The sequence below is a fragment of the Macrotis lagotis genome, chromosome 5 (genome assembly GCF_037893015.1).
Source record: "Macrotis lagotis isolate mMagLag1 chromosome 5, bilby.v1.9.chrom.fasta, whole genome shotgun sequence".
Classification (NCBI taxonomy): domain Eukaryota; kingdom Metazoa; phylum Chordata; class Mammalia; order Peramelemorphia; family Peramelidae; genus Macrotis; species Macrotis lagotis.
The window spans coordinates 273,380,067-273,407,043 of NC_133662.1; the positions used below are offsets into that span (position 1 = coordinate 273,380,067).

Consider the following 26,977-nt stretch of genomic DNA (forward strand, 5'->3'; position numbering starts at 1 on the left):
AAACATTAAAGAGATGTTGGAGGCAACCTTTTTACAGATGAGTCTGAGGCCTAGCTCTTGGAAGGGATTTGCCTAGTCACACAGTTCTCATGGGGCACTTTCTCAGGTGGATCATACCCTTACCCCAGGCTCTATCACTAATTTCTAGTAGGACAGAGGAAAGTCATTTGCCCTTTGCTGCCTCAGTTCACCCTTTTGTAATTTCAGGAAAACTACTCCTGAGTTGGGATATGCAAAATAGTACACAGTATCTTCTGCACAGCTTTTGGCCCCATTATCCTTAATCAAATGCTCTACAGGGGACTAGTTAATGATATTGAAATGAGAGTCCCAGGTCAGCAAGAAATACCTTTATTGAATCTGGAAAGAACTGAGCTGAGAAGAGCTCAAACAGGCACCTCGCTGCTGTCAGTGGCCCTCTGGAAGGAGCCTAGGACTGCGGTACCAGCCCCCCATTCGCTGGGCCGCCGGTACTCACCAGGTCGCAGAAAGTACTGCCGGCCCTGGTAGTTGGGCTGCTCAAAGAGGACCCAGTAACCATCCATGACATTACAAGAAAGGACATCCCTCTGGTGGAAGCGATCATGGACAGATGGACAGTCCTCGGTGAACTCCATCATCTGCCCCAAACAGTTCTCCCTCTCATAAATCCTCATGCGGAAAGAGCCTTCATGCTGCCAGGGAAGAAAGTGGAGGCCTTGAGCTAGAGGTTGGAGGGAGTGCCAGGGCCACCAGAAATCAAGTCCCCTCCTTTGGGAAGAATCACTCAGAGGGAGTCGAATGCCCATAGACATGGACAGGGCTTGGTAACTGCCAACATAGGGACCATCCCCCTTCTTCCTGAGACTCTACCCCAGGACAGCAGAGGGACCCTGGTGAACTCACCCTGGGCACCAAGCGACAGGAGCGAATGGAGTCATTTGTGCCCATCCACTGACGGTAGTCTGAGTAGTCGCCACGCCTCAGGAAGTACTGGGAGCCTTTATAGCTGGGCTGTTCATACAGGACCCAGGAGCCACTATCCACCCGCACCGAGTTGCAGCGACTGAAGTAAGCCTGCAGGTCGGCACAGTCACCACTGCACTCATAGCAGCGGCCTTGGAAATGGCGGTCTTCATAAAAGGTGATCTGGGGAAAAAAGCAGGGCCGGGACCAAGATGGGTGCTGCCGCCATCCCTGGCCCTGGACCCCCTCCCCAGGTCCTGGAGTCACTCATCAGGATGGAAGCAATGTAAGGAGCCTCTGAACTCTCCCATCCAGAGAGGGAAATGGGGGCCCTGAGAGATAATGTGACAGCCAGGACAGCCCTGCCTCCTAAGCTTGATCCATTGCTTGGTGTCTGAAGTTCGGGTTGGGTCAGGGAAGTCCCTGAATGGGCCATTTTCCTGACTGTCCCACGAGACCAGGGTCACCCGACTAGCTCCTGGGCCTCACCTGGAAGACTGGAGCAGAGCTAGGCTATCCCACTTCTCCCCCTGGGCTAGAAGGCCAGGTCACCCCAGGACTCCCCTCTCCCAATGCCCAGGCCACACTGATTACCTTGCCCATTTTGTAGGAGTGTTCAGGGCAATAGCAGGTGACCCCAACTGCCTGGGCCACCCTTCTTTATAGCCCCACCCCACCCCCAACACTCTAGGTCAGCATCCTTTCATTGGGGGATTTGCAACAGCCCCAAGTCAGCAGTCAATAGCTCACGCCCCTTGGGGCTTTGCTGAGTCTAGCACTTTCTTTGTGTGGAGAGTGTTGGGACCCCCCAAAGGGCATGTTTTCTACACTGAGCATTTTACTTTGGGGAAACCAAAGCCTTTTCATTGACGGATGACTGAGCTGAAATGACCCGGAACAGGGACTCTCAGAAAGAATCCAGTCAATCCAGTGGCTTCCCCACTCCCCCCCTTCTCCCCACCCTCTGACACTCTGGCCCTGGTCCACATGGCCTGAGAACAAGGCCTCCTCTAAGACCCACCTCCTACGCAGGTGCCACTGGAAGGCTTCTGGTCCATGTGTCAGAAGCAGACAAAGGGAGGGGAAGCTCTCTAGCCTACCCTTGCTAGCACCTCCCCCAGGTCACATCTCAGCCCATTCTGCCAGCCCTGGCTCCCCCACCCTGCCCCACCACTGTTTACTTTCCCTACTCTCCACTCCTTGCCCAGAGCTTTGAGGGAGGAAATCCCAGGACATCCCTTTTAGGCCCATCTGGCAGCTCAACATGACTTTCTTTACCCTCCTCTGGGCACCCTCCTACCTCTCCCTCGTCCTCAAAAAACCCTTCCTTGATTCCTCTCTTGCCGAATGTAGCTAAACCTAAAGAGACTTTAGAGTGATATCTCTCCGTAAGATGTATGTACAACGGGGATGTCCACCGTCTCCTCTCACTCTCTTCCTAATCCTTTACACTGGCTTCCTGCCTCACTGTTCCACTCAAACTGCCCCCCATGATCTCTTAGTGGCCATGTCCAGGGCCCTTTCTCAGTCCTCATTCTCCTCGATCTCTCCCCAGCCTTGGACGCTGTGAGCCACTTTCTTCTGAGATCTTCTTGGCCTTCGAGGTTTTAGGGTCACCTCGCTAGCTCTCCTTTCTCTGACTGCCCCTTGTCTCTTCTGTTGGATCCTCCTCCCAAGTGACTAATAGTATCTTCATTCCCAAACCCAATGGCATTTTCTCAGTCTTCATTATCCTTGAAATTTGTAGCTTTAGACACTACTCCTGGAAACACGCTTTCCTCTGTTTTGGGGTCACCCCACTCTTGATTCTCCTCCCTCTCTGACGATTCTGTCTTCTCTGCTGGACCCTCCAGATCATGTCCTCTAATGTAGGTGTCTCAGGATTCCATCTTGGGTCTCTTCTCTCTTCCTTCCCTATTTCACCTGTTGATCTCATCAGCTTCCCTGGACTGAATGATCATTCCCTAATTCTCAGATCTACCTTTCCTGCCCTAAACTCTCTGCCTTTCCAATTGCCTTTCAAATATCTCAAACTGGATTCCAGTAGAATCTGCCATGTTGGCCAAAAAAGAATTCATCTTTCTCCCTTAAAACCTCCTCCTTCCACCTCCCACCTTTCCTTACCACCATAGGGGCCAATCTCTCAGGCTCACAATCTAGCAGTCCTGAATCCCTCACTCTGTCTCATCCCCAAGACCCAGGCTGTTGTCAAGGTCTGCCATGTTTCTGAATCTCTCCTGATTTCACCTCTGCAGCCTCCCTTGTTCATTTTTTTTTTTTTTAGGTTTTTGCAAGGCAAATGGGATTAAATGACTTGCCCAAGGCCACACAGCTAGGTAAGTATTAAGTGTCTGAGGTTGAATTTGAACTCAAGTCCTCCTCACTCCAGGGCCAGTGCTTTAACCACCGTGCCTCCTAGTTGCCCCTTCTCTTGTCCATTTTACCTTTGACCTTCTCTCCTCTGCTCACTTTGAACTTCACCTCTTCAGCATCTCTATCTGCCCCTTCTCTCCTGATATTGAGCCCCCCTCCCCTGCACTCTGGGGCAGTCAGTCCCTGATCACCTCACCGCTGGACTATTGCAGTAACTGCTGGGGTGGGCATGGAGTTGTTTGCCTTCACTCTAATCCATTCTCCACTCAACCAAAGTGATTTTTCCTGACTATGGCAACCTCTTACTCAAACTCAGGGTTCCCTACTACCTTCAGCAACAAATAATGTCGTTTGGCAGTCAAAACCCTTCATAACCTAGCCCCCCTCCTCCCTTTCCAGACTTCTTACACCTTACTTGCGGACACAGACTCCTTGTCAATCCAGCTGTGCCCATCTCTTGGCTCTGGGCATTTTCTCTGGCATCACCTAGGCCTGGAATGTTCTTCCTTTGTTGCAGTTATTAACTTCCCGGGGTTCAAGTCAGAATGGAAACCCCATCCTTCTACAGGAAGCCTTCCCTACATTCCCTTTTTATCCTGTCTAGAACTTGCATGTCAACTGCTCCGGCAATAAGAGCTCCGGGAGGGCAGGAGCCTTTGGCCTTTTCGTATCCCCAGCTCCTCTAACACCTAGTAAGGATGTAACGTTTCCAGCTTGGAGAACGGAAGACCCTGAAGAGGACATATTAGGAGCCGGATGCTAGGGGAACAATGAAGGGGGGGTGCCCAGGGGACAATTTGGACTGTCTGTGAGAGGGAATGGGTTCCCCATTATTTTAAGTCTTTAAGCAAAGACCAGGAAGTAGAGGGGCTCTCTGTTTAATTGGCTGGGACCCCCACAGTTCCCCCTGGCCAGGTGCCTTCTTCTCCACTGACCAGTCCTGACCAGAAGACATGAGCTTCTTCCCCCTAAAGAGACAGGTGGCCACCTGCTGTACCATCACCCCTCTTCAATGCTCCCACCCCCTTGTGCTCCAAACCTGCTTCCCCTTCCCCCCTCCACAGAGACGAGCCAGGAGTGCCATGGGGAACAAGAAGTCAGAGCTGAGGCCTGGGGGAGGTACATTTGACAGATGAACAGGACAAGAGGAAGTGCCTGAATAAGGATTCTGAGCCTTGACTCCAGGGAAGAGGGGATGCAGGATGAGGAAAGCCGGTTTGCTGACTCTCTGATACTGTAATTCACTCTAGCCCACACTGGCAGGTGGCACCAAGCTGGCTGATGGGATCTGGGGGGCTTTAGGGCTGGCCAGCATGCCCATATGGCTGTTGCCAAAATGCCCTCAGCCTGCAGAGGGGGCAGCAGCAGGCAGGGTGATACTCTAGTCTTCACCCAACCCCCAATCTTCTGGTTCAGCCAGGATGACCTCCCCAATATCCCCTCCTCAGTTCTGATCTGGTCCCAGAGCCTCAATCACACCACAGTTTGCTCCATCAGTAGGTTTTTAATCTACACAGACATGGCATGATCACAGTAGGAATGTTTGCACAGCTTGAGGTCCTGGCCCTAGGTGGCCGGCTCACCGCACAAGTGGCAGAGCCCCCTACCTGCCCTGAACCCAGCAGGCCCCAGGCTTTCTGGGGGAGGGAAAAGTGGTCCTCCCTCATGCTGGCGTGGACAACAGGCCCGGGGAGAAGCAGTGTGGACAAAGGCCAAGCCTTTCCTTGACTGAATGACAGGTAACAGTCACTTCCTCCTTCATACCAGTGGAATTGGGTAACAACCCTAACATAGATGAATGTTATTCCACTGCATGACTCAGTTTCCCTATCCATAAAACAAGGTGCTCTACCTTCAGGGTCTCTAAGGTCCCTCCCAGCTTCAATGAAAGGTCACTTCCCCACTCCAAGTTCATAACATGGTACTAAGCTAGAAGATCCTTCTAACTCTGGCAGTCTGAGTCTATGCTACCCAAACACAGAGTACCTGGTTTTGGTCATTTTCTTCAAATACTAAGATGCCAAGGACTGGGGATAGTGGATGACCCTCCCTTTGATGCAGCGAGGAAGTGACATCCCCAAGGGGTCACTGTCTACACACTAGGTCGCCTCCAGGCAGCGTGCCCACTGTGGAGGTTGTGAGGAAGGCATGGGGAAGGTGAGGCCGAAGAGGAAGCCGCAGGGAGGGGGTGGCGCCACTGCTCAGAAGCCCTTCTCGATGCTTAGGGTGCGCAAGGTGACGTGCTCCATCTTCCCAGAGACGTACTCCGTCAAGCTGATCTGGTAGTTGGCCAGCATCTTGAGCATCAGCCGCAGATCCAACCACCACTGGTCCTTGGGCATGCGGTGCCTGGACCATGCAGAGCACAGAAAGCAAACTCAGCACTCTGGATGTCCTGTATCTCTCTTCCCATCCCTCTGCCTCTTTCCCAATCTCCCCTTCTCTTCTCTCCCGATGGTTGGGTGCCCCCAAGACCCAGGGCCACTCCCCACCTTGGAGGTTAACAGGAGGCCGATGGCAGTTCCTCAGACTCCTGCTTCTCACCTGTCCCCCTCCCTACTGCCGGGCCCACTTGAAGCCAGTGAGGGCAAGATAAGAAACCCCAAATCTTTGGAAATGACCCAAGAGAAGGACCACAGGCAGTCCTCTACTCTCATTTGAGAAAAGATCAAGTGCATGTGACTGATGAATGGAGCCTGATGGGGCCTCAGGCTGAGGAGGCTGGTGTGGCAAGGAGTTGGCAGCCCCTCAATGTCAGAGACAGGACTCAGGTCTTTCTTGGCCCTCATGGTTCAACCACATCACCTCCCTCTGGTCACCCGGGGCAGGGGAAGGGTGTGACAGGAGCCTGCTGGGCTTTGGGATCAGAAGGATTTTTTCCAGAGATGGGCACAAACCCCAGACTTGCTAATCCTCAGGACTGACAATCAAGTCAGACTCACTCAAAATCCGTGACCTTCTTGAGTTCAGTGACTGGGCTGAAAGCCACCACCTTCTTCCTCAGGCCAATCACACAGGCCGAGTCTGCAGAGTTGGCAAAAATGCGCCCTGGAGAGAGAAGCACAGAATGAGAGGCTGGAGGGGGAAGGAGGAGAAAGGAGGAAGAGAGGATGAATGAGAGAAAGAAGGGAGAAAAAGTAAAGAGAAGGAAGCAAGCCATGACCTGACTGTCCAGGGGCAGTGGCCTCCTGCTCCCCCAGGGAAGGGGGATGCCCATAGTTCTCCTCGCTTTCGGGAGGCTGGGGGCATTGAGGGGGAGGGGAGTCCCAGAACACACCCTTACGATAGGCATCTCGCAACTTGTCCGACATCCAGAGCATGGCCTTCACCCCAAGCTTGGTGCCATAGTTTCGGTCAAAGGGGGTGGGGGCTCCTCCCTGCAAACAGAGCCGGGCAATGAATGGTTAAGAAGTGGATGGGACAGAGCCAGAGAGACCCAGGCAGGACCAGGGTCCAGGCAGGACAGAGCTCAGGCACCCACCCAGAGGCTGGACCCAGGAGCTTGGGGCCACAGAATCCAGAGGCCCCAGCTGAAATTGGGTCTCCTCAGGGCCTGAGAACCCAAAGGCCTGGGTTCTAATCCCAGATGATCCCTGGGTCTCTTCCCATTCTGGAATGCTGTGATGCTAGCTGGGTAAATCACTTAACCTCTGAACCTCAGCTTGTTTGTCTACAAAATGGAAACTAGTTGAATTTATTCATCCCTTTGTGAATAGGATGGAAAATCCCCAGGAATGCGGGTAGTGGGGGGCCCCACTGTCCTTCCTCGACACAGGAGCAAACTGAGGTCCAGAGAAAAGAGAAGATGTCCCTAATGAAGGCAGGACATGAGCCCAGGGCTCCCCAGGCTCTTCCCACTGAGAACAGCTGCTGCCTGCACCTGCTGCAGGTGTCCCAGAACATTGGTCCTGCAGTCAAAGATGCCCTTCCCCTCGGATGAGTACAAGTTATACAGGAACTCGGTGGTGTAGTGCTCATGGGACTTCTCGTTCCTGGGAACAAATGCCAACGAGTCACCGGCTAGCATGCTCCTCCCCAAGAGGATCACCCATGATCTGATTCCATTCTACCTTCACCTGTCAAACTGGTCTGACATGCCATCTCCCAACTCCATGCCTTTGCCTGAGCTGTTCCCTATGCCTCAGATGCTCCCCCCTCCTTACTTCCACCTCTTAACATCCTCGGCTTCCTTCCAGGGTCATTGTCCCCACTCATCACCCCAATTTCACCAACTTTATTATCATGACATAACAGGGCACATGAAACCTGCCCACTCCACTCTCCCTGCCACCAGAGGAACTCTAGGAGCCTTTAAGGCAGAGCCAGTCTTTCCTCCCCAGGGGGCTGACCAAGGCCTCACCCACAGTAGGTGGTTTATGTTTGCTGAACAGAATTGTTGATGGTTGGGCCAGACCTCTCACCTCCTGTCCACTGCCTGACTCACCCTGGGCCTGCACCTGCTCTGGAGGCCCCCGTTGGAGGATTCTGGGGAGGAGCGACTCACCGTAGCACCAGGCCCCGCTGGATGTCTGTCTTCATCTTGTCCGTCAGATGTTCAACATTGGCCTGAAGGAAGCAGGAGGGAGCTGTGCCCCAGGAGGTGACCTTCCCAGAAGGCCTCCCTCGCCCCAACCTTGGCAGCCCAAGCCCACCCAGATCACAGTCTCCCCAGAGACCACCATTCCCTTTCTTCATGAGCTGCAGGCCTGTCCCTTTCCCTCTCTGTGATTCAGTTTCCATATCTGTTAATCAGAGTTGTTTCTAGGATGGCCACTCATAATTAGTGTGGACCCTGGGGACGTCAGGGCTGTCCAGCCGGGCCTCCCTTCTGGGCTATTCACTCTTCCCAGGCCCCAGAGCCTGCCCCAGGGCTCCCTCACTGCCAATCCTGCTGGAACAAGTTCAGGAAGCTTCTATCAAGAGCACATCCCAACTGAGACGTGTAGCAGAAGAAATCACAACCCTGCCCTCCAAGACTTACTAGGCTAGGGTGCCATAAGACCAGGGCCCAAAATACAAGAAAGGACCAACTGAGGCAGCAAGAGATTAACAGGACCCAAACTCCGTTCTGTGGACCTTCCTATCCACTGGCTGGACAGCCCTTAGATCTCTACCCTGACCAGGACCACAATGAGGGCCTTTGAAACACGCACTCACACCCCAGGAGGAATCCTAACTCCTAACAGGCAGAAGACCTGAGTTCAAATCATGCTGGGTGGTCCTGCTTCCACTCCCAGCCGCCTCCTTAGTAACCCATGGTGCCCCAGGCCGAAGAATGAGGGGAGCTGCCTGAGGTTCCCCAATTCCCTCCTGGGATCCCTTTTCTCATCATCCTTGGTGGGTTCTCCACCAATGACTTCCATCACACCTTCAGGTCGTGGATGGTGAAAGGGTCTTCAAATACATAGGCAGCATCAGCTCCCACTGCGATGCCTGCCACGGTGGCCAGATACCCACAGTAGCCTCCCATAGTCTCCACGATGAACACCCGCCTCTTAGTGCCAGAAGCCGATTGCTTGATGCGGTCGCAGCTCTGCGGAGGTGAGAGGAAAGGGCTAGGAAAGGGACTGGACGCTCACTCCACACCCTCCCTCTCAGAGGCAGCAAAGGTTTCCACACCCACCATTGTAGCAACAAGACTGATGAAAATGCAAGTCAAGAGATCCGAAGTCAGGGAGGCATCTCCTACCGACCTTATGGGAGTCACGGGCCCTGGGCCCTATATACCCCATCAGTAAGAAAAGTGAGACTGCCCCAAGGTCTGTACCCCAAAGAGATCAAGGAAAGAGGCAAGGCTTACACCAAAATATTGATAGCAGCTCTTTTTGAGATAGCAAACCATTGGAATCAGAGATGCCCACCAGGTGAGGAAGAATTGCTGTAGTGGAGGCCTGGGACTACGGGGGTTACTCCCAGAAAGATCTGCTTTTCTGGGCTGCTGGAGGAGTGGCTGAGGGCTGCTCCATGCTGATGGGGCTTTTTTCCTCTTCTTATTTTTCCAAACCGATTTTGCCCATGCTGAGGTCTACTTCCCCATGGGGATATTAGAATGTTTTAAATAAAGAGTTGCTTATTTGATCCCTGGGCCTCTGAGGGGCCCATCGAGCCAGGATGGCCTTGGCATCAGGAGTTTAAACAATGTTACAATGAGAGCCAGAACCCCAGGCCCCCACTTGGTCCTGCAAAAGCAGAGGGAAGTAGCAGAGCCAGAGAGGGAAGGGTCCAGGTTGCCGCACACCCCGCCCTCAGCCCTCCCTGCCTTTCCCCCAAACCTCCCGGCTCCTCCCGGCTCCTCCCTGCTCACCCTGCCCGCCCTCACCTCCATGGTGGCATTGACAGCCGTGTCGGTGCCTAGGCTGAAGTCAGTGCCCGGGACATTGTTGCTAATGGTGGCAGGGATGACACACATGACCAAGCAGAGCTCTTCATACCGACCTCGTGCCTCCACCAGCTGCAGCACACCCTCATAGGCCTAGGAAAGAAGAGGCCAGTCGTGACTCCCCTATCCCCACGACCCCTCATGCTGTGATGTGCCCGAGTCTCTGTGACTAGCCTGGGACTGGGGCCCAGAGGATCTGAGGCTGACCAACCTCAGGCCAGCGCCTGTCCTTCTGGGAGCCCAGAGTTGGGCACAGGGCAAATATTTAAAGTTTTATGCATTTGTCCATCCATCCATCTGTATCTCATCGAAGAGTAGCTATACAATAAGAGCATGGTCAAGCACAAGTGAATCTGAAAGACTAGGGAAACATCCTCAGTGAAGAGGCCCGATGGCCCAGTGTGGGATCCTCTTCCCATGGGTTTTTCAGCAATAAACGTCACCAACTCTTCCTCCCCCGTCACCTGCCCTCATAGAGTCCTCTTGCCTTTTAGTTCCTGAGGGGGAGGAGGGATGGCCGGGGCAGTCTGGACATTCAGGAACAGCACACAGGCTACTCTTGGCCAGCTTAGAGGTTGGTGCCAGGTCTAGAGGATACCCTCAGGCCTAGCTACAAACCTGAGCCCAGGACCTGGCTCAGTATTCATTCACTGGGGTGTGTGGACCACCTGCCCCTGGTCCTCTGGTCCCCTCAGGATCTCCTGATTTGGGGAGGGTCTCGACAGGAGCAGCTGCCAGGAAGAAACTTGTCTGTTGGCACTCACCTCAAAGCCCCCGATGACCAGCAGGGCCTGGATGTTGTAAGTTCGCACATTTTCCACAATTTTCTCCAGGCAAGTTTTAGGCAGAGTCCTGTAACCAGAGACTAGTCCACCCACAGGCCGTTGGATGGAGTTGAGGACCCCTGGCTGTCCCCCAACCCCAATATCTCCCTGATGAAGCACCATCCTGAGGCCAGAAAGAACACTGGCATCATCTCCCCACACCCTCCACCATTTAGCAGGTCATTCACATGCCTGACTGTTGGAGGGGAGTTGAACTTAGACCCCCCTGACCCAGGGGAGATTCTGCTTCTCCCATGGACCAATGGGGAGAATTTCCTCCTGACTCTGAGAGAGGACCCAAAGAGGCTCAAACTGCCTGGGAGGTGGTGAGCTCGCTGTCACGGGAGGCCTCCACATACAAGCAGATGACCCTCTCTTTCTCGATGTCTGCAAGGTCCCTCCCTCTCGAGCCCCTCCTGGGTGCTGAGGCTTCCCAAGTGCTGACTGACCTCTTAGTTCCGAGCATGGATCCTCCTCGCCCCAGCCAGCCAGCGACATCATGCCAACTCACCTCACGCACCTACCAGGAGGGGACAGCTCTGAGAAGTGGAGGCTGGGTCGTCTCTGCCGCTCACTAGGAGGTGGTCACAGCCCAGCCCCCACAACCAGCCTCCTCCACAGACATACCTGCCCCTTCGCCAAGCCTTCGAAGCCATCATGAATAACATAGACCTTGTGTCCCTGGGAAATGCCAGTTCGTACCGCAGACCTGACAGCGGCATTCATGCCAGCAGCTGGAGCCCCCACGTTCAGAATGGCGACAGAGAAGTTACTCTGGGAAGAAGGGAGAAAGACCAGGAGCCTGAGGTCCAGCGACAGCATTCCCCAATCTTTACCCCTCTAGGCCAAGGCTGCTCCAAGGGGAAGGTGTGCCCTGTCTGTCTGAGGGAGGATCCTGAGAGAACCGTGCGATACCCAGGAGACCATGTCTGGGACGTGGGAGTTACTGGCCATGTGACCCTGAGCAAGAATGCTAAGGGGGTGCCACCAGCATCAGCAAAGGACTTGGTACACCCAGAGTTCTCCAACCCTAGTGAAATAAAAATAACTGGGCCCAACCCTGGGGCTCTCTACCTCCCACATCCTCAACATATTTCCACCTAGGCAGGAACATTCCCAAATAGCTTTTGATCCATCCCCAGGACAGAAAGAGGAGGCTGTACTGCAGCCCTTGGGAGGCTGAGTCCCACCCAAATGAAGAATATCTTGGAGACCCTGCTAAATGGAACCACCTTCGACTGCCCCCCACCCCAAAGGCAACTAGCTCCAACCCAGATGGGTCTGGTCCCACCCTCACTTCCCGACTGCTCCTGGAGCAAAACAAACAAGTCTTACCCCTTTTCCACAGGGCAGACTTTGGGACACAAAAACAGATCTGGACCAGCCAGGTCCCTATGAGCCATACAAAGCCTCAGTGGCACCCAACCCAGACCACGGCCTCTGGAGGATGTTTGCCAGAGCAGAGGATAGTGGGCTGACTTCAGTGGCCACCTCACTCCACCACCCCATCAGCCATCAGGATTCCCTCTTCCTTGGAAAGCTGGGTTTTTGTGCCCACATTTATTTCTCCTGCCACTGTGCCAGCTGGGTCCATATGTGGGCACCCCACTGGAGATTTGAGCTATACCAGTCAATCAGACTGAACCCATCTAAGTATATTCTCATCTAACTGCTCCACAAGAAGAGGATGTGATGGGAAATCAAGAGCTAAACCCCTCCCCATCCTTCTCAAAGCCTGTACTTTGCTTAAGAAGTAACGGTGCAACCCCTGGATGTGGGATCAAATCCCAGTTGTGGCGAAGCCTGTCCCCAGGAGTGTCAAGGAAGGTTCCTCACTCAGGAGCTTAAAATGAAAGGCAGACAGGGGCAGCAAGAGTGGGCCCTCAGGTCACACTTGCCTCGCAGACTCCCCAGCAGGTCCTCTGGCACAGGGCTTCACCCCAGCCCCTTCTGCCCTCTGACCTCTACCCCAAGCTCTATTAAATGAGGTCCCTATCCAGCCTGCAAGAGCACCTCACCTTCTCCTGGGAGATCTTCTGATGGGCCAGCATCTTGTAAATGTTCCAGTTGTTTTCAAAACTCCTACAAAGGAAAAAGACGGTCAAGCAGCTCAGGGTCAGATGCCCAGGTCTGGCTTCTAATCATCAACCAGACCCCCATGAGCAATCAAGGGCACCAGCTCCTGGAGGATGCTGCAGGGAGAACAGAGCAGGGAGGAGGACAAGCTGGAACCTGATCTGGGGTCTTAGGGGGGAAAAGAGTAGGAGAAAGAGCAGAAATGGTAGGGAGAGAAGAGGGGAGCTATAGAAAGGGGTGAGGTGGGAGAGAGACAGCAGAGATGGTGATATATTGGGGGGGGGAGGAAAGACAGATAGTTGGTGGGGTTGGGGTGGGAGGGAAGAAAGAGCTGTGAGACTTTGGGCAAATCACTGTCCTGCTCCAACCTCTGTTTCCCATCCACAAAGTAGGGTTGGGAACACTTTGACCACCTTCTTCACTGGTTTCTTGAGGATGTCATCTTACTTGGGCTAGAGCCAATGGTTATCATACCCGTTTCATAGATGAAGGAGATTTTGGGTATTCAGGCTCTAGCACTCAGCCATGGGTTCTCATTCTGAGCTGCCTCCCCGTCTAGACTCCATCTGGGGCAGAGACTTGGAGGAGGGGCAAAGAGCCCCAGGGAAGAGGGATAAATGGCTTATACGTCAATCTGCCAGGAAGGCACCCATGAACTGAGAGCCGAGGCATGTGGTCAACTTTTTTTTTGGGGGGGGTTGATTTTTGCAAGATAATGGGGTTAAGTGACTTCCCAAGGTCATACAGGTAATTATTGTCTGAGGCTGTATTTGAACTCAGGTTCTCCTGACTCCAGGGCCTGGTGCCCTATCCACTACACCACCTAGTTGTCCATGTGGCCATCTTCTAATGGTGCACCTCATCCCCCCACAGAAAACAAGAGACATTCCAAATTCAGAGCAGCCTTGTCAGTGATGGGCTTTGACCCAGTCAGGGATCCTATGCACTTACAACTAGTATGACTTGGGCCTAGTTACTTCCCCTCCCTGGCCAGTTACCCCCCATGTAAAATGAGGGAGCATGAATGCGGTGGCTTCTGAAGGACTTTCTGGTCAATGAGCAGATGAGGTTCACCAGCAGTCAGTGTATAACCCCAGTCCATGCCACCCAGGCCCCCACCATCTAGGTCCATGTTACTTCCATGACACAGAAGCCCACACCACCCAGGCCCCATGAGTTCATCTTGCCTCTCACCTCCCCCGCAGCTGGATGGCTTCATCAAACCTTTGCTCATCCATGGCCTTCTGCACATCCTTTGTCTTTAAAGAGAGAGAAAGCACAGAAGGGGGTGAGGCACCAAACATGCCCTCTTCCCCTGTTTCCCTCACACATCACACCCAATGAGATAAGTGGAATTGAAGTGAGAGAACCACTGTATCCCCCAACTCTGCACTGCAACAAGACCCATAGTGCACCCTAACCTGTTGGGAGGACTCCAAGTCCCTGCCTCTGTGCCCCTCCCCAGCTCCAACATCTTGGGCCACAAGCTACTCACCACCTGGACACACTCCATCAGCGGCAGCCGAACAGATTGGTTCCCGGAGAGGCTCACGACACAGGCAGGGGTGTCTGGTGTGGCCTCCAACAAGGCCATCACAGCCTCCATGCCCATCTTGCTGCTCTGGTAAGGACATAATGGCCATGTTGATGCCAAAATGCCCTCCCCCACCCCAATTTCTTCCCTTCTCCTTGGTATGGACAGCTTGCAAGGATGTGCCCTGGTCACAGACCTGGGCAGCAAACCTCACAGAAAGAATGCTCTTTCCTGAGACTTCCAAGTACCACTGCACTAGGAGGCCCTCCCTGTTATAAATCTAACTGAATTCCAGGTCAAATGGGAGGACCAGAATGTCTACCAGTGGAAGGTGTGACTGGTTTTCTAAGAGCCAATAGAGATCCCCAAGCCTCCATAAAGTAGGGCTAATCCTAGGCCAAGGCCGGGAATGCCTAAGGCCACTAAAGCCCCCATGAAGAGCCCCCAACAGAGTCAGAGAATTTGATGGGACAGTGCCAATTGCCCAGTCTCTGGCCCTTGGGCTCTCAGATGGACCTATGGAGTAATGATCCCCTGCCAGTTTCCCAGGTGATGTGTTCAAAGGTTTGATATTTCCCTACCATAACCCCACACTGTCTACTTTCTCTCTGGCTCTTCATGAGCTTTGGCTCCCTCCTGTACCACCTCTCAAGAAAAGCAATCAAACCCTCCTCCTCCTCCACAACCCCCCATAAAAGAACAAACTCCCAGCTCAAGTGGCTTCCTTTCCTCTTCGAGGCTCGTCAGCATAACCACTTATTATGCTCCACTACTGTGCTCACATCCCCCAGCTAGGTCTTCCAACCCTCCAATAGGTTTCTCCAGATACTTCCTCCTTCCCCAAAGCCCTCCAAGCAGTTATGCCTGCTCCCTCCATCCAACCCCGAGTCTTTCAAGGAGAGGCATGTGCCCCTTTACCACCCTACATCTCTAGCACAAAACCATGGAGGCTGAATGAAGGCCTGGGAGCCACTGATACCCTGAAGGATGCTAGCTGAACAACCTCTGTGGCCCAATCCTTTTCTGGGGCTCAAACTTTCACAACCAGCTACAGAGCTCTTGATGGACCTCTGGGAGGCTCCACAACCTCCACACACTACTTGCTGCACTGAGGTCTGGCATGGGCCTCTTGAGGGGTTAGAAAGGGGGTGGGATGGGGAAGGGAGGCTAAAGTTGCCAGTGCCAGGGTCAGGAATCTGGCCTCCTTGGGTTCAGTCTCTTTTCACACACAAGCACACAAACTCACCAAGACTCGGTCAAATGCAGAAGGCGTCCCTCCCCGCTGCACATGGCCCAGAACAGTCACTCGAGTGTCAAATCCCAGACGCTGAACCACCAACTATCAAGGAAAAGAGAAGTCCCAGTCAGGCCCCAGGCCCTCACTCTGGATTCACTTGGGGTTTTGGAAGAAGTCAAATACTGGTCGGCTGCTTTGGTCCCAGGTCTGAGCTGCCTGAGACCAGGAGGGTGGGCTGGGGGGACAAGGATGGGCAGGCCACCACAGCCCAGTGGAACCAGGAGCAGCCTGGTCAGTGAGACAATGAGCCACTAGGGAGTGGGCAATTGTGCTGAGGCCAGATTTGAACTCAGGTCCTCCTGACTCCAGTTCTGGGTTTGTAGAACACACAGACCTTTATCAAAGAGGTCTCAGAGGACCACAATGGCTTGCCCCAACCAGGTACTCACATCTTTCACATAAGAAGACGTGATGGGCTTCCCATGTCGATCAATGGCGCCTTCTGCAAGGATGATAATGTTCAGCCTGGATCCCCTGCTCCGAGTCTGGAAGGAAATGAGGACCCTCACTCACCTGGCCTGGAATATAGGTGGATGGGCCCCCTTCACAGATACAGAGGCTGAGGCTTAGAGGGTAAGCGATCTTTCCAAGATCATACAGGCCCAGGCCTCTGATTTGTTGGGTAGGTGTCTGTGGGTTAGTCCCTTCCCTGAGACTATAACTTAGTTTCCTCCCGGCTTTGTGATGCAAGGGAGCTGGACAGGATTCGACCTCTGAGATTGTCTATTCTGTCAGCATTGGACTGGGCTGCCCAGTAGTTAGTCCTGAACATTGCCTTGAATCCAGGACCAGCTGAAAGTCACCAACAGGATGTCTCTTTGGTCAGGTCTTCCCTGAACCTGGTCTTGGCAGAGACTGGTGAACATGTGTCCCAGGGAGTGCCCATCACTGTGCAGGGTTCTGAAATGTGGCTCCTATCCTTGAGGCCAGAGTGGGGTTCTTCACCAATAGAAAAGGCTACTCAGTGGAAGCACTGGGCCTATCAGGCAGGCTCACTACCTATTAGAGGCTGCTCTCTGGATACTGGAAACCCAGGAGGCCGTCAGGAAAACAGGGCAAAAGGAAGAACTCCAGGGTGCACAATGAGAGGGGCAGGGACAGAGCCTAGAGAGCTACTGAGGGGCCCAGGATGCTTGGTGTGCCCCAGGGGTCAGGGAGAGGGCAGGGTTCTGACCCCGTGGTGTGGCTTGATCCGATGCTGACCATCCTTTGCGTCTCAGGCCAAGCAGTCCCATGTTTTACCAGCTTGGTCAGAGGGAATTGGCTAAGCTTTGGATTCAGAGTAAAACTGTCATGGAATTCAAATCCAGACCAGCCTAACTCCAAGCCCACTGCTAGTCGAAGGCCACTCGAGGCCAGATGTGGGCAGCAGGGACTATGAAGGTGGGCAGGACATCCAGCTGCTTCTGCCTCCATGCCAGAGCAGCAGGCCATTGATGGGTCTGCCAGGCAGTCCCCAGAGTGGGGGGGCAGAGGGTGGCACTCACCTCCCCGAGTCTCTCACACATGAAGTTCTCCCAGCCATCCTCAGGGGGGGCTTCGGGGATAAAGAGCCAGTCAGCACCTGATGCCAAAGCTGACACCAAGGCCAAGTACCTGAGAAATCAGGGGTGGAAGGTGAGGGCTGGGGGGGTACAGGAAGCAGTGGGGGGCAAGACTTTTATCCATCCCTGGAAACTCTGCCTTCCTCACCAGGCCCAGGGCTCCAAGAGAGCCTCATAGATTCCTCTCCTAGGACAGCCTCTGGCCCTTGAGATCCCTACCAGAATCTCTAGTTTTCCAAGGAAATCCACTAAGGTTCTGCTACCTTTCCTCCTCACTCTAGAGTATGGGGGAACATAGGCTGACTATGGGGGCAGAGCACCTAAATAGAGATCTTCCTCTTACCACTGTATGTGCCCTTAGGCAAGTGTTTAACTATTCCCTGCCTCAGTTTCCTCTACTGTAAAATGAGGAGGCTGGACTAGACAGTACAAGAAGGGCTCTCCACCTCTAGATCTGGGATCTCCAGAATGTCATACTCCACTCTTCCTTCCTAACAAGTTGAGTCAATTCTAAGAAAATCGATTTCCTGACTCCCTGTTCCCCCAGACTATCCACACACCCATACCACCCATGCCATTCATGGAGAGCATCCCTCAGACATGTCTCGCCTTGGCTGCTTCCTCGTGGGAAGGACCCAGGGCATCCCTCCCCAGGCTGTTCTTTGGCCCACCTTCCCTCCCCCGTGGTGGGAAAGGTTCCCCCTTACCCACAGTGCCGGCCCATGACCTCCAGCACAAACGTCCTCTGGTGACTACAAGAAGGAGAACAGAGATGAGGCATCTTGAGCTGCCCGAGTCGTGCCTCTCAGCCATGCCCACCCCTTCCCACCAAAGGCTTTGATGCCACCTCTTGACCAAAGCTGGTGTCAAATGGATAGGGAGGAGGCTGCCACCCCTACTCAACTGATGAGAGGTACAGTCTTTCAATGACAGACCCAGGACTCCCAGCTAATCAAAGATAGATTCAAGTAATAAAAGCGGATCCTGGGGAGAAGCAACAGATGCCATTTTGTGCCAGATTTTCTGATTCTATTTCTTTGGTTTTCTTAGTAACACACAGAACCCTGCAGGTCTCCTGGCTCTGTCCTGCTTTTCCATTCATTATGAAAGAAAACCTACAGGTACAGTCCAGAAGCTCAACCATGGCCCTTTTGCCACCTAAAAAGGCCACAGAAAGAGTTTAAGAAAGGCCAGTTGGTTGACAATGACTCTGCTGAAGGCCTTGGGCTTTTGGATCCTGTGACCCCTCCTCTATGGGTCTCATCCAACCCAAATTCTGGGCCACCCAGGTTGGGAGAACATTAGCAACCTGGTGACACTCCCATGTCACTTCTGTACTAATAGGGCATGGCCCTCCCCCTCCCCCTGGAAAGAATATGGGTTGTGGCAGGCAATGACAAAAGAGATGGCAGCTGAGAAACCAGAAGGGCTGGCACCAGCAAACCAGTTTGCCCAGAATGGAGAAGAGAGCAAAGGCTGCCAACCAAGGTGCTGTCCAAGGTGCTGGTCCATCCTTAATATGTGTGTGTGGCGGGGGGTGGGGGGGGGGGAGTTGGTGGACAGTGTCCCAGAAATAAAAAAGAACCTTGGCATCCAAAGACTGGATTTGAACCTTGTATCATTTGTTGGACAGGTCACTTCCTATCCCTGGGCCCGATTGATTTGCAAATTGAAAAGGTATCCTAACTCCCAGGGACACTTGAGCCAAGTTTTGGGGGACAGTGATGATGATAGCCCTGTAGGCATCAGCCCCTACCCTGCCCAGTCACACTGGGGTCTGGAGGAAGGAGCATCTTGGGGGGGCCCTCTCACCTCTGGGCAGTGGTAGTGATGGCATCAATCACCTCCATGATGCGATGCAGGGCTGAGTCAGTACCAATGGTCATGTCTGTCCCGCAGAAGTCATTGTCAATGGAGCCCACCAGCCCGACGATGTTGAGGTGGGAATAAGTCTGGGCCACATCTTCGGTGATCTTTCCTGAGGCCAAAGCAAGAGGGACAAAAGGGAAAGCCAGAAAGGTTTGAGAGGGACAGCCAAAGCAGCCAAGACAAGGTGTTCTGGCCCTCCAGTGCTCTGCATCTCCAGCCCCAAAAGACTGTTGGACCGCTGAACTCTGCACAGACCCAGTCCTAGCCCAAGTGCCAAGGGCCTCTGCACCCAAGGAGGCTGTTTGTTAAAACTGTAAGTTTCTCCCTACTGAGAAAGGAAGTCCTGTACACAGAAGTCACCTGAGAAACATTTGCTGACTGACTAAATCGGGTTTGATCCTGCTTCTGCTCCCCTAACCCCAGTCATGTAACCTGGGATCCTGGAGGAGCATCAGTCCCCTTATTTTATGGAAACTGGGGCCACAGCTAGTCAGTAGCAAAGCTGGTTCTGATACATCCTGGCTGTGCCATCCTGGACCTTCACCTCTTTCTTCCATGAACCTCTTTGTTAAGGGGGACTGCTAGGGGTGACCTTCTATTGTCTAGAGGTCAGTTCTGGGGGAGGTGTATGTGGCCAAGGGCATCTGTTCTTTGATGGCCCCTGAGCTCCAAAGCTTAAATGTTTACTGGGTCACCATGATCACTACCTAGCTAAAACTCTCTGATTCTGACTTGGTCCCCTTCCTTCTCTCTCTCTTCCTTTCTTTCTCTCTCCCTTCCTTCCTTCCTTCCTTCCTTCCTTCCTTCCTTCCTTCCTTCCTTCCTTCCTTCCTTCCTTCATGCTCCTCCCAAAGCTGCTGGCTAAGAGGGGAGTTCACTGTGGGTCCCCACAGTCTGAGAAAGGGGCTGAGAGGAACCCAAAGCAGCCAACATCGGCTGGGCAAAGCAGTCCCACGAGCACCATCAGGGAAGGGGCTGCCTTCTCACTGAGCTTGGACTGGATAGGCCTGAATTCTACTACCAGGTCCCCTCCCCTCTTGGCTGGTTGTCCTTGGGCCAACCTCTACTTCCTCAGGGCTCCAGGGAGCTTGTTAAAACCTCAAGTGGGAATCACTTTTGGGTGAGGTTATCCCAGATGGAAACAGAGATCTGGATTTTCCAGAGGAACTAGGCTCCACCCAGGCCTCTGATAAGTTCAGAAGTGAGAGCTGGGGAGGGGTCAGGGTAAATCAGACCGGCAGGAAGCTGCCTAGCCCCCATAGGCTTCTCCCAGGCCTAGTCCAGCCCCTCTGACCTTCCTTCACCAGCTGCTGCAGGAGGCTTCCCCACTCTGTCCGGAAGATGTTGGCACCCGTCAGGCTCCCGTCCCCACCGATGACACACAGGTTGGTGATGCCATGCTGAACCAGGTTGTAGGCAGCAGCCAGGCGGCCCTCCCTGGTTGTAAACGCCTTGCAGCGGGCACTGCCAATGATGGTACCTCCCTAAGAGGACAGGACAAGTCAGGGGAAGCAAAGGCAGTGCCAACCAACAGAAGATAATCTCAAGCAATGATCTCTGCCAGCTCTTCTGCCCACTTCTCATGCTGAGAACCATGTGACCTTCCCCAGCAGGCCCAAGGGCAGGCTATCTGCCTGGACTGCCAGAGTTGAGCTCCCTGAACTCTCCCAGCACACATGAAGCCAGGGTCAAAGGCCCTAACTGGTCAAATTGACCGCTACCAACTCCCACATCTGGCTTGCCCCCCAACTGGTCTGCCCGGATTTGCTCTGGCCATCTGTCTGCTAATTCTGTCTTCTCTACACTTAGCTCCAGGCCTCCAGCCTCTCCCTGCCTTTGTGGATATATTTGGTACTAGGTTCTTCCCCCACTGGCCCAGGCCATTCCCTCCTAGATGTCTGGGCTGTGAGCTTGGTTCACCCCCCAGCCCAGCTGCTGCCCTACTCTGGAAGCAGTCCACATGGGCAGTGAAGACTAGGTCAAGAGGAGGAGAATCTCCAAGAAAACCCCAATAGGACCCTATGACCTGAAGAGGGAAACTGTGAGCTCAGCAGCTCCCGAGGGGGTGGGGTGGGAAGGGGAAGGAGAGTGTGTGTGTGAGGGGGATGGGCAGATGGACAGAGGCCCAAGCAGACAAGAGCAAGGGCCACCCAGGCTTTAGAGCCCTGGAGGCTTTAGGCCCCTCCTCCTAGGTGTATGATGACCAGAAGCTAGCCCTGAAAGCCCAGGATCCAGGGATGATGATTGTCTCCCAAAAGCCAAACCAGACTAACAGCCAAGGCTGGGGGGGTAAGACCACCAAGTGCATGCCACCTCCTCCAGAAGGTCTCCTTGGGTTGATGAGAGCTACACTCAGGGAAGGCTGAAGGGAGAGGGGCCAAGCCCTGTGGCCTCTCAGCTCTAGCAGGTCCTAGCTCCCTTGACCACTTAGTGATTGGGTGGCTTGGAACCAGCTAGGCCATCTGGTCTGGCTTTCTTTACTAGGGCAAGATGCTTCACCATTGAAAGAAGGCAGGGGCCAGGGGCCTTCTGAGAGTTCCCAGCAGCCTCCAGTCTGGATTAGTGACCTCAGAGTCCTAGTGTGGGGAAAGGGGGTGTGTGGCAGCTAACCGCAGCCTAGGAGCACCCAAGGCCAGAAAGCTGGATCATCCTCCCTAGGCTGGCAGCAGGCGAAGATCAGGGACCCTGAAGTACAAGGGGGTTGGGCTGGGCATTGCCACAGAACCGGCAGTAGGTTGCATCACAGCCCCAGGAGTCTGTCCCCAACTGCTTGACCTGAACCAACCCCCACAGGCCTCACTCACCATCTGAATGATGTTGGAGACGCTCAACCATGTGGCTTGCACGATATTCTCGCCTCCTTCCACCAAGCCCTCATAGCCCTGTGTTTGGGAGGGGAGAAAAACAGGCAGAGGTGAGTGAGGGAGCGGAGAGAACAAAACCCACAACCAGCCTGTTTGGAGATGTGAAATCCTCAGGAAGTGAGGCGGACCCAGATGCTCAGGGCTGGGGAGGTCATGAGGTTCTTAAGTGGTGGCAGATATCCCACCCGCTCTCACAGGACCACACCAAGGAGCCCAGAATCCAGGCTTGGGTAGAAGAATTCAGAACCCTTGAGCCCACCTTGGACCCTCCAACTTACATCAGGGAAGGCCAGGCAATCCCTCCTCTTTCCACAGCTGATTAAGAATATCCATGTCCACACACATAGGCATGGAATGAATGTGTGGACAATCAGGAAGGTGGGTTTAGACAATTTACCTTGGTCTCTAGGCCCTGCCCTCCAGGAGACGCCAGTCTGGCCTCAGAGAATGCATCAACCTGGGGCCTGGCCTAAGAGGAGCTGAGCTTACTGGGGAGTCCCCACCTCAGAGAAGGGAAGCCCTGCAAGGGCATATTTCCTTCTGCTCTGGGCATCCCCAGCCTCAGGAGACACAGGGACTGGGCAGGCCGGAGGGAGTGACCTGCCTACTCATGTCCCATCATGGGTTCAACTGGTGAGGAGGAAGGAGGAAAAGCTGGATCTTAGGGCCCTCCCTTCTCAGCCAGCTCAGTCCTCCCACCCACACATTCCCACACCTAGAGGGCTGTGGTCATGGGACCCGGTGACTGGCAGATGAGCCCTGTGTGCCAGTCAGACAGGCCCACAGAACCTCAGTGGTCCCATGCCTGACCCAAGAGTCCTGGAATAGCCCATGCATGTTTGTATGTTGGCAAATCATCCAATGAGCTCTTTTTACAGCTGGAGGCACTGAGTCACAGAGGGGCAGGCCTCCCAATAGCGGGAGGTCTCTGGACCCCTGGGCCTCCTCTCTTCCCTGCTGGCCCTTACAGTCTAAGGTTCCTGGGCAGCCCTCCTGCTTCCCCACCTCCCCCATCACGGACATGAGGGTCACCCCAGATATTAGTCCTGCCCCCCCCCCCGTGACCAGCATGACAACTCCAATGTGAGGGAGATGCATCTGGTCCAGGGGTCAATCTCCTCCCCATTCAAGGCAGAAGCCAGAAGCCCTGGGAGTCACCCTGACAAACACCCTCTCATCCTGCCAAAGGTCAGAGCTCCTATGAATCTGGGGTGATGAGCTGGGTTCTGAGCAGGAGATGAGAGCATTCTGAAGACGACATCTCTTTTCAAAAGGACTTCCCCAAATCTGCCGAAAGAATGACTGGGTTCCCTGTCCTGGGGAGGGAGGGGATCTCCCTGGTCAGTGAAGGATGCCCCAAGCTCCTCTACAGTAGGACTGGGCTGGCTAAGATCAAGTAAAGCCTGAGGGAGAGAGGTGACCTCAGGGATACCCTATCCCAGAACCCCATCTTCCTAGCAGAGCTCCTCTGGCCTGGCCACCCCTCCAGAGACCAGAGCAAGAGAAGGTCCAGGCCCCTGGGACAGTGGCCATCATTTCCCACCTTCCCGTCCCTGCCTGCCAGCCTGATAGAAGGGTCTCCCCTATAAGGAAGGTATTAGCGCAGCTTCACCTACCTCATAGATGAGGAAGACTTTGGCCCCAACATAAATGCCCATGCGGGTCACGGCCCGGACAGCCGCATTCATACCTGCAAGGTAATACCTCAGTGAGCAGGGCACGAGGGGGCAAGTGCCACTCAAGGTTTACTCCAGATAGAAATAGTTGTAGAAAACCAGAGCCCAAAGTGTGGACATGGGTCTTCTGAGTCATCACTAACCATCCCCAGCTGGTGGCCAGCGCCCTCACCTTGAGCATGCGACCCCTCCAACCCAAGGCAGCTGGGGTAGTAAGCAGTTCTTCCTCAGGGTTTCCTGAGGATACTTGAGGAGAGCTGGCAGCTCCTGCAGCCTCTATCCGTAGGGGTCATGTAGCTGGCCTCCCCTCAGCTGCCAGCCCCAGTTCTGAAGCAGGCTTCCTACTGCCTGTGGGTTATTACCTGGATCAGCTGGGTTGGGAGGTCAGGGGCCTAGGACATAACTCCACACACGTACCCCCTCAATGTCATCAGAGTTGTGGAGTAAAAGGACCCAGGGAGCATTCACAGCATGACCTTAGGAGGGTGCAACCCCGCTTCTAGCCTCAGTTTCCCCATATCTGTAGAGTTTATCTTCCAGGTCTAATCTGACATCTTTTTATCAGGATACAAAACCGGCAGAATCCACATTAAGGAAAACAGATGTGGATGGGAAGCAGCCAGGGGAGAGGGTGCAGCAGCAAGGGGCAGAAGGGTTTTGGGTTTGGCAAGGAGCCCATCTGTAAAATGGGTACAAAGATCCCTAATCTAACCCTCCTGGGGAGGGAGGGAGCTGGCCCAACTTCAGAGATCATGACCGTTGCCTTTGTCCTGCTTTCCAGGTTTCAGACCAAGAGCAATCAGTGGGGCCAGCCTGGAGGGCAACAGGCTCTTATCAGGGTGGGGGAGGCTCAGTGGAGCCTTGGGGCTGGGCCCTCCCCTGCTGCCCAGCCCCCCCCCCCCAGTGCCTATGTGTCTGTCTCTGAGGAAAGGGGAGAGAGGAGCAAGGAGGGGGGATGCCAGTCCAGAACAGGGGCCCCTCTAGGGGACAATGTGGAGTACAGAAAAGGAGAGAAATCTCTCCATCCACCATTCATTCAACAAGCTTGATGCCATCAACATTCACCAGTCACTTGGCTAGGGCAGCTTCCTCCACAGCCCCAGGGAGCCTGGTGGTGCCCAGTTTACAGAGGAGGCACCTGAGGCTTAGAGACCTGGTGGCATTACAGAGTACTGAGCATTGGGCCTGGAGTCAGAAAGACCTGAGTTCAAATCCAGGTTCAGGTACTGAACTGCCTGGGCAGTTTCCTCCACTGTAAAATGGGACTAATGAGGGCAGCACCTGGCAGCTGGCATCCCCTGGAGGGTGGCTGTGAAGATCCCAAGGCGTGACCCACTGTGGGTGCTTGCTCGATCACAGTCCCTCATCCCTGTTTTACAGACTGCACCCAGAGGCCCCTTCGGGTGGCAGTGCCGTAAAAGCTGGGCTCCCTTCCTGCCTCGGTCGCTTAGCAACAGGACCCTGGGCAGCAGGCCAAGCCTTTTACCTCCAGGCCTCAGTTTCCCAGTCTGTTAAAGGGGCTAACAGACCTGATTCAATTCATAACACAACTGATGGGAGTTACAGGGGAGGCGCCAAACTCCTTTCAAGCCTCAGTTTCCCCATCTATAACACGGGGGCGACAAGAATCGAGGTCAGTTCTGTCTCTGAGCCAGGCGTAGTGGGTAATTCCCATGCCAAGCCTGCCAGCCCCAGCCTGCCTCAGTTTCCCAGTCTGGCCCATGGGAGGCTGACACCCCCACCCCACTGAAGGTCAAGGCTCCACGGGGGCTCCCGCCCAAACCCGGCCGGTGCCGTGTGGACACGCACGTCCGCAGCCGCCCCTCCCCCTCCCGCGCTCCCCGCCCACTCGAGACCAGGCACATGCGCAGTCAGACCTGGCGGGGAGGGGATGGCGGCCCCTCCCCGTGCGCGGCTCGGGCTCCCCGGTTTCCGCGGCCACCCTAAGGGCACGGATTGTGGGCGCGCCCTCCCCGGCCGCCGCCCTCCCGCCAGGGGCGCCCCGCCGCCCCAGGCCCGTTCCCTGCAGCCTCAGCCCGCCTCCCGGAGTGGGCCGCGCCCTCCTCCAGCCCAGATTGCCAGTCCCACACCCCGGGGAGCCCCAGGCCGGGCTCCAGCCCGGGCCCCCTCGGCTCCGCGCCCGCGCGCCCTGCTCCGAGGCCCCGCCGGCCCGGCCCCGGCCCGCCTCGCCACCCCCGGCCCCCCTTGACCTTGGGCGTCCCCGCCGCTCGTGAGCACGGCCAGCGCCCGGCCCGCCCCGGCCCCGCAGATCCGCAGCTGCTCCAGGCCCCCCAGGGCCGCGGCCGCCGGACTCGCCATGCTGGGGGCCTCTCGGGGGTCTGTCCTGGGTCGTCCTGCGGCGGCTGCTCCGCCCGGCAGCCCCGGACGAGTGGGAGGAGCCTCCGCCGGGCCCGCCCCGGCCGTGGGGACCCCGCCCCGGCCCTGGGGGCCCCGCCCCGGCCGTGGGGACCCCGCCCCGGAGGGGGAGCGGCCGGGCCCAGGCTGGCGGGGAGGCCCCCGGGGCGCCACTACGGCCTCCACCTAGAGGCCAGAGGCTAGAGGGGTGGTAGGGGCCCGGGGGGTGGGTCACCCCCGAGTAAAGGGCCCCGCAGCCCCTCCCACGCCCACCTTGGCACCCTGGCGCTGGAAGCTAAACTCTCCCATCCCCCTCACTATTAGAATAAGCTCCATGCTCCCCCTCTCTAAACCCCGTGGCTCCCCAGTGCCCCCCGTGCAGAGCCGGGTCCCGGCCGCCAAATCGGGCGCCTCGTTCCACGTCTTGAATTTCGTTAGTCAAAGGGCCCGAGCAGCCGCCCCAAGGCCAACTGTCCGGGCTCCCCAGGGCCCCGAGCCGAGTGTCTCGGACTTCCCTCCCCTGCCTTAGCTCAGGCGCCCCGTCCCCAGGAAGCTCAGCCCCTTCCCCAACCTCCCTGTCCTTGAACGGCCCACTTCGGATCTCTGTGTCTCGACTTCGGATCCTCTTTGTGGCTACTTTGTGTCTCGGTGTGTTTACATTGTATCTCCCCAGTATCTCCATTGCCCCCCCATGCCATGGCCTGTCTCTCTCCATCCAGTTCCATCCGGAGGGCTGGGTGAGCAGGCCCTCTACAGGAATCCTGGCTGCCATCCCACCTTCTTCAGCACGTCCCCCCCTCATTCAGCTTCAGTGTCTTCCCTCCTCCGCACCTCCCCAAGTATATGGACTGTTGGGTGGGACGAACTAAGGTTTGGGGGACCCTGCCGTCCACCTTGGGCATTCATCTGCACCTGATTCTCACCTGTGACTCCAAGAAGCTGTAGCACGAGCAGAGGCCACATCCCAGGAAAACCATGGGGCCAGGGAGGCCAAGCGCAGCTGAGGGGACCCCACAGAACAGGTGCAAGGGGGAGGGAGGGTGTCTACCCCCCCAGCAGAATGGGCAGATAATCATTTTCCCCATCCTCATGAAGGTGGCGAGGCAGGAAGAGTTAGAACTGGTGTGGCCAAAGTCATCCTCTGTATCCCAGGCCAGGTCATTCTGACCATTGTCCTGCCACTGGCCTTTGATGCCCCTGGAGGAGAGTGAGGTGGATGAGTGGGCAGCTCTGCCCTGTGA

The 26,977-nt window shown here is 55.2% G+C and overlaps 2 protein-coding genes across 3 annotated transcripts; both read right to left on the reverse strand.

Moving 5' to 3' along the window:
- Positions 1–386: 386 nt before the first annotated feature.
- LOC141489577 (gamma-crystallin B) lies at positions 387–2,003 on the reverse strand. Its single transcript, XM_074190133.1, has 3 exons — positions 1,967–2,003; positions 886–1,211; positions 387–674 (listed from the first exon to the last, which is right to left on the reverse strand). The coding sequence occupies exons 1-3, from the start codon at positions 2,001–2,003 to the stop codon at positions 387–389; spliced, it is 651 nt and encodes a 216-aa protein (XP_074046234.1).
- A 2,799-nt stretch (positions 2,004–4,802) lies between these two features.
- Positions 4,803–25,774, reverse strand: PFKL (phosphofructokinase, liver type). Of its 2 annotated transcripts, none has more exons than XM_074189967.1 (22): positions 25,592–25,774; positions 23,322–23,395; positions 21,646–21,723; positions 20,136–20,325; positions 18,785–18,950; positions 17,680–17,724; positions 16,916–17,024; positions 15,818–15,913; positions 15,378–15,470; positions 14,093–14,218; positions 13,792–13,856; positions 12,540–12,603; positions 11,149–11,295; positions 10,971–11,041; positions 10,462–10,549; positions 9,638–9,790; positions 8,687–8,851; positions 7,823–7,884; positions 7,199–7,310; positions 6,596–6,695; positions 6,261–6,366; positions 4,803–5,667 (listed from the first exon to the last, which is right to left on the reverse strand). In XM_074189967.1, the coding sequence occupies exons 1-22, from the start codon at positions 25,698–25,700 to the stop codon at positions 5,520–5,522; spliced, it is 2,367 nt and encodes a 788-aa protein (XP_074046068.1). In that variant the 5' UTR covers positions 25,701–25,774; the 3' UTR covers positions 4,803–5,519. The 2 variants fall into 2 exon arrangements, with proteins under 2 accessions (XP_074046068.1, XP_074046069.1); XM_074189968.1 differs by lacking the exon at positions 25,592–25,774 and adding an exon at positions 24,911–25,095.
- Between the last annotated feature and the right edge of the window lie 1,203 nt (positions 25,775–26,977).

Excerpts from the sequence above, each read along its gene's own strand:
- LOC141489577 (XM_074190133.1), bottom strand. The coding sequence starts at position 2,003 with ATGGACCAGAAGCCTTCCAGTGGCACCTGCGTAGGAG. Across the intron at positions 1,212-1,966 it reads CAGTGGCACCTGCGTAGGAG|TGACTCCAGGACCTGGGGAG; the intron begins GTGGGTCTTAGA and ends CATCCTGATGAG. Across the intron at positions 675-885 it reads CCTGTCGCTTGGTGCCCAGG|CATGAAGGCTCTTTCCGCAT; the intron begins GTGAGTTCACCA and ends CTTCCCTGGCAG.
- PFKL (XM_074189967.1), bottom strand. The coding sequence starts at position 25,700 with ATGGCGAGTCCGGCGGCCGCGGCCCTGGGGGGCCTGGAGCAGCTGCGG. Across the intron at positions 18,951-20,135 it reads GCAGCAGCTGGTGAAGGAAG|GAAAGATCACCGAAGATGTG; the intron begins GTCAGAGGGGCT and ends CTTTGGCCTCAG. Across the intron at positions 17,725-18,784 it reads ATCACTACCACTGCCCAGAG|TCACCAGAGGACGTTTGTGC; the intron begins GTGAGAGGGCCC and ends TCCTTCTTGTAG.